At 40.7% G+C, this 6429-nt stretch overlaps 1 protein-coding gene across 1 annotated transcript in view; it reads left to right on the top strand.

Annotated features, from left to right (window-relative positions):
- ARMH4 (armadillo like helical domain containing 4) overlaps positions 1 to 6429 on the top strand; it is a 128548-nt gene that overhangs the window by 118356 nt on the left and 3763 nt on the right. The window contains exon 6 of the mRNA XM_040477259.1: positions 1170 to 1201. Coding sequence (XP_040333193.1) covers positions 1170 to 1201 — 32 coding nt within the window. The remainder of the gene's footprint in view (positions 1 to 1169; positions 1202 to 6429) is intronic.

Raw genomic sequence — 6429 nt, 5'->3', positions numbered from 1 at the left:
AGCAGCCCTAGCCTGCCCACTGCCCCTTCCTACCTTACTTGGACATTGATTCAAGTGCAGAATACCCATTGAGCTTAAAAACTGAGAGATGTGAGGAATAAAGTAAAAGAGAAGATGTCGGATGAGACACAAATTTGATATTTTATTTTATTTTATTTTATTTGGTAGTGCATGGGTCAAGGATGAACTTGATATTATAAAGATGATTTCCTGTGTCCTTCCCCAGACCTCCCTCTAAAGCATTCGATAGTAATGGCCACCTGGGTGGCTCAGTTGCTTAAGTGTCCAACTTTGGCTCAGGTCATGATTTCACAATTCGTGGGTTCAAGCCCTGCATCAGGCTCTATGCTGACAGCTCGGAGACTGGAGCCTGGAGCCTGCTTTGGATTCTGTGTCTCCTCTCTTTACCCTACCCCACTCACACACACTCTCTCTCTCTCTCTCAAAAATAAATAAACATGGGGCGCCTGGGTGGCTCTGTGGTTGAGCATCTGACTTCGGCTCAGGTCCTGATCTCGCAGTTTGTGAGTTCGAGCCCCGCATCGGGCTCTGTGCAGACAGCTCAGAGCCTGGAGCCTGCTTCAGGTTCTGTCTCCCTCTCTCTCTGCTACATCCCTGCTCATGCTCTGTCTCTCAAAAATGAATAAATGTTAAAAAAATTTTTTTTAAAAAACATTAAAAAATAAGAAAAAATAGTAATAAAAATACATTTAATAAACAAAAATATTCTCTTCATCTAATGATGATATGAAGGATATGGTTATGCTCTCTGTTGCTTTTTTAATTTTATTTTAGAGACAGAGAGAAAGCATGAGGTGGGGAGAGGACAGAGGGAGATAGAATCTTAAGCAGGTTCCATGCTCATCCCCAGAGCCTGACATGGGGCTCAATCCCATGACCCTGGGATCATGACCTGAGTAGAAATCAAGAATCGGATGCTCAACTGACTGAGCCACTCAGGTGCCCCCCTGTTGCAGTTTTAAATAAATGAGAATCAAAACAAGACTATTACTGTCATGTTAATACTGTTGACTCTTTCATAGTATTTCATATAATGAAACCAGTGCATCAAATTAATTCAATACCATGAAATATAAGTTATCAAATTAACTTAACGAAATATAAGTAAAAAGATGGCTATTTACATTTTATTCTCTTATTTTCCCTAGTGAGAAGCTGGATGGAAAAACTAAAAGACAAGGTAAGAGAAGTATTTTCTTTCTTCAGATTTATCTTAAAGGGCACGGCTTTGTCAAATAAAAGATCTCCAGAGTAACTGAGCTTTAATTCATCATTCTGATTCTGGTGACCTACTCAGAGATGCAAGGTCACTTCCAGGTGGCCAGTAAGAAGGAAGACCCTCCTTTTAATTTCCTTCTTGTATAGTGCAGGGGACACCTTATTCTTTGGAGCACCATTCCTTCTTATGAAGGCATCCTGTCGTATGCTCAGCTGAAAAATATCCTTGATATATCAAGGTGGAGTTTCTTCTAGGAATCAGGAGTGTAATCCCATTGTATTTAGCATTTCTTGTCCCAGTGCAAGGCTTTTGTGAGCCTGATCCTCCTGCATAAGGAAGAAAAACCTTGGATTTTTGAAAAACATTTTATTATTATTATTTTTTAAGTTTTTTATTTTTTATTTTTGACGGGGTGGAGGGGCAGAGAGAAAGGGAGACAGAGGATCCAAAGCAGGTTCTGCTCTGACAGACGAGAGCCTGGTGCGGGGCTCTAACTCAAGAACATGAGATCATGACCTGAGCTGAAGTCGGATGCTTAACTGACTGAGCCATCCAGGTGCCCCAAAATTGTGTGATTATATTAATTCTCCTCATTATTATCTTTGTGCTTCTCAGTAAAATTTAGCATGGATGGTTTTTGAGAATGAGGCTATTATGTATTCATAGGTATTAAAAGTGATATTGAAAATTTTAAGCATATTGAGGTTACCGGAGGCCATTTTCATATCTGTAACAGGTCCAGTTGTCTAAGGGAGGTAGGATCAGATGGACCGAGTAGGATTTAGGGGGAAAAAAAGCTCAAAGGTTAAGAACTGAACACATTAGTAGGGCTTCTTGTTTTGTTTTGTTTTGTTTTTTTTTCAGGAGAAAATATGATGCAATGAAAAGGAAATAGGCTTTGGTAGATGAATTTAGGAATCCATATATCATTGTTTCTATAGAAAATATCCTTCTGAGTAAAAAAAAAATGCACAAAAAACCCTTAAGAGAATACATTTTTTGCATGCAGTCAGTTTCGAAGTTAGATATTGCAGAATTTCTTACCTGTATCTATAGATAGCTTTGCCATAATTTTTAAAAATCTGTGCGGGGGCGCCTGGGTGGCGCAGTCGGTTAAGCGTCCAACTTCAGCCAGGTCACGATCTCGCGGTCCGTGAGTTCGAGCCCCGCGTCAGGCTCTGGGCTGATGGCTCAGAGCCTGGAGCCTGTTTCCGATTCTGTGTCTCCCTCTCTCTCTGCCCCTCCCCCCGTTCATGCTCTGTCTCTCTCTGTCCCAAAAATAAATAAACGTTGAAAAAAAAAATTAAAAAAAAAATAAAAATCTGTGCAGTTTTATAGAAAGGCCATATTTTCTATTTCTGTAGAGCCTTCTTGTCTCAAAGGCTTGGCACCTTCTCTTTACTCATTTTCACCGAGAGAAATAATTTTATGTGTGATCCTTAGTTTTCTGGATTGAGTTTTTCCAGCCCTCTCTCTGTTTTCTTCTGTAGTGTTTTTTCAGTATGTCTTAAAAAAAAAAATAGTTGATATTCTAATCATGTTTGGCTTATTTGAGGTCCTGTTTCTTTATATTTTGACCCTCTTTTGGAGGTACTCACTGTAATCTTTCCCATATCCCCCCTTCCTCTGTGAGTGAAATATTATACACTTACCTGCAATGTGCATTCATATGTCCATACACATATGTATGTATATGTATCTTTCTCTCTTTCCCTTCCTTTCTCCCTCTCTTCCCCTCTTCACCTATCTAGCTAGCTAGTTAGCTATCATCTATAAAAGTCTCGTGAGTTATTATCTTCAGAAACTGTTTGGTATAACTATTGCCTCTGATGAAAGTCACAGAATCCCTTAACCCTGAAAACTAAATACTTATTTGACTGGCTCTTTGGCCCACCAGGACGTTTGCTCAGTTTCGCTTTATTTAATTTTACCCAATATTGGTATTTCTGTTAGTTGGTTTGGCTCCAGAAAGAATAGTGCTCTAAAAAGTTCTGAATTATTCCTTTTGCTGTTATTATTTTGGATTTCTATATTAGTTAGAATTGAGATCAGCTATGAGTGACAGAGAACCCCACTGACAATGGCTTAACCAAGACGAATTTTGTCTCTTGTTTATGAATCTGGAGGTAGCAGTCAGGGGTTAATGGGAAGCAACACTGTGACAAGGGCTCAAGCTCCTTGTATTTGATGCTCCACTATCTGTGGACATTCATTCCCAAGGTCACCTCATGGTCCTGGATGGCAGTTCCAACTTCGGTAGCTCAATTCTAGCCAAAGGAAGGAGGAGAAGGGAAGGCTAAGGTACCTCCTCCCTCTTAAAAGGGAGGATGGAGGCACTCTCATTCTTAAAATGTGGGGGATAAAGGCTGTGCTCCCCTCTTAAAGATCATGGCCTGGAAGTTGCACCTGCCACTAATGTATTATCTTCTCTCTCTCTCTTTTTTTAAAATTTTTAAATCTTTATTTTTGAGAGAGAGAGAGAGAGAGAGAGAGAGAGAGAGCGCGCAAGTGGGGGAGGGGAGAACAGAGAGAGAGAGGGAGACACAGAATCCAAAGCAGGCTCCAGGCTCTGAGCTGTCAACACAGAGCCTGACGCGGGGCTTGAACCTGTGAGCCCTGAGATGATGACCTGAGCCAAAATCGGATGCTTAACCGACTGAACCACCCAGGTGCCCCAAATGTATTATCTTCTTAGTGAGAGTTATCACATGGTCATAGCCAGCTAAAGTTGCACAGAAGGCAGGGAGAAGTGATTGTTGCCCAGCCTAAATGGGAGGTTCTGTTGCTCTGAAAGAAGAGGTGAATGAGTATTGAGGGACAGTCCCTATACTCATTCCATCATTGCCTTCTTTCTGGTTATATGTCCAAGTTAGTGATGGTTGTTAGGCAAATCTTAACTTGGCTGTATATTTTTTCAGCATCTAAATGTTTCTCAGAATAGGAGAGGCATGACCATTGTAGTGGTATAATAAAGACCAGCTCTGTTGTTGTGTCATCAAGGTCATTCTATTTCTTTTAGCTTTGGGAAGTAATCTGGAAAGTGGATGACCCAGAGTATACTGCATAACACTGATTCTCACTGGCCCCACAGTGTCAGCATCACCTGGGAGCTCGCTAGAAATGCAATTCTTGGGCCCCACCCTACACACACTGAGTCAGAAACTCTGGGAACAGGGCCCAACAATCTGTTTTAACACGTCTTGCAGGTGATTCTGGTACATGCTGAAGTTTGAGAACCACCATTGCAAAGCAATATCAGGGCACTATCTTAATTCAGCAGATTTTAGGCAGTACAGCATGTCATTTGTTTTTCTTATACCTTTCTTGAAAACAGATGTTTCTGAATAACTACATTGTCCTAATACTTTCTCATGAAAGTATTTCTCTTTTTACTTTCTCATGAACAAAGCAAAACAAAAAAAAATAAACAAAACCAAAACAAACACACACTAAAAACAACTATGACTAGTAATAATTTTAAAAGTGTAAAACTTACTCTTTATTTGGAGCTATTTTCAAGTTTACAAAAAAGATACAAGAGTAAATACAAAGAATGCCCCTTTAACTTTTACCCAGATGCACTTGTTTTTAATATTTTATCTCAGTTGCTGGTCTGTCTCCCCATTTCTGTCTCTTTTTCTGAACCATTTGAGGAAGAGTTGCATATACTATGGTGCTTTGACCCCAAATACTTTAGTGTGTATTTTCTACACACTAGAGTGGGAATATTCTGTTAGCAAACATAGTACAGTTATCAGCTTGAGTATATTTAATATTAATATAGTACTTTTTATCAAATCTGGCATCAGTTTTTTCAACAGACTCAAAATACTTTTCTTTTTTTTTTAAAATGTTTATTTATTTTTGAGAGAGAGGGAGAGCACAAGCAGGAAAGAGGCAGAGAGAGACACACACATGAAATTGGAAGCAGACTCCAGGCTCTGAGCAGTCAGCACAGAGCCTGATGCAGGGCTCAAACCCATGAGCTGTGAGATCATGACCTGAGCTGAAGTTGCTTAACCGACTAAGCCACCCAGGCACCCTTCAGAATACCTTTATAAAAGTATTTTTTCTTCTCTAGTAGAGGACCCAGTCTAGGATCATGCAGCACATCTGATTTCCATGATTTGTTAGTTTCCTATAGTCTGGAACATTTTTTATAGCCATCTTTTGTCTTTCACGACACTGATGTTTAAAAGAATATAGACCTTTTTTTTTTTTTTTTTAATGGTTATTTATTTATTTTTGAGAGAGAGAGTGTGAGCCGGGGAGGGGTAGGGAGAGAGAGGAAGACAGGAATCTGAAGCAGGCACTGCGTTGTCCATTCAGATGCGGGGCTCGAACCCACGAACTGTGAGATAATGACCTGAGTGGAAATCAAGAGCTGGACGCTTAACTGATTGAGCTGCCCAGGTGCCCCAAAAGAATATAGACCTCTTTAAAACAATATCACCGGGGCGCCTGGGTGGCTTCTAAGCGGCCGACTTCGGCTCAGGTCATGATCTCACGGTCCATGAGTTCGAGCTCCGCGTTGGGCTCTGTGCTGACAGCTCAGAGCCTGGAGCCTGTTTCGGATTCTGTCTCCCTCTCTCTGACCCTCCCCTGTTCATGCTCTGTCTCTCTCTGTCTCAAAAATAAATAAACGTTAAAAAAAAAACAATATCACAGTCTTCATTTTAGGTTTATTGGGTGTTTTCTCATGATTAAACTCAATTTATGCATTCTCAGCTGGAATATACGCAGGTGCAGCCGTGTCCTTCTTAGGGTGTTACATGTGGAGGTTCATGTACATACAGTGCTTTTGAACAAATAAGAGGTAAGGGGCAGGATTTAGAACTTAAAAAATATGTACATGTTTCTTACTTGTTTTCATTTGTGCAGGAAACAAGTCATGGGTGATTTAAGAAGAGCTTCTTCTCCGTTAGTCAGTTTTTAAAGAGGAACGGTTAAAATATACTTGAAGAGGGGCGCCTGGGTGGCGCAGTCGGTTAAGCGTCTGACTTCAGCCAGGTCACGATCTCGTGGTCCGTGAGTTCGAGCCCCGTGTCAGGCTCTGGGCTGATGGCTCAGAGCCTGGAGCCTGTTTCCGATTCTGTGTCTCCCTCTCTCTCTGCCCTTCCCCTGTTCATGCTCTGTCTCTCTCTGTCCCAAAAATAAATAAACGTTGAAAAAAAATTAAAAAAAAAATA

This window comes from Herpailurus yagouaroundi, unplaced genomic scaffold (genome assembly GCF_014898765.1).
Source record: "Herpailurus yagouaroundi ecotype Mexico unplaced genomic scaffold, PumYag 141, whole genome shotgun sequence".
Lineage (NCBI taxonomy): Eukaryota > Metazoa > Chordata > Mammalia > Carnivora > Felidae > Herpailurus > Herpailurus yagouaroundi.
The sequence above is the reverse complement of the archived record's forward strand: the minus strand, read 5'-3'. Positions and strand labels throughout refer to the sequence as shown.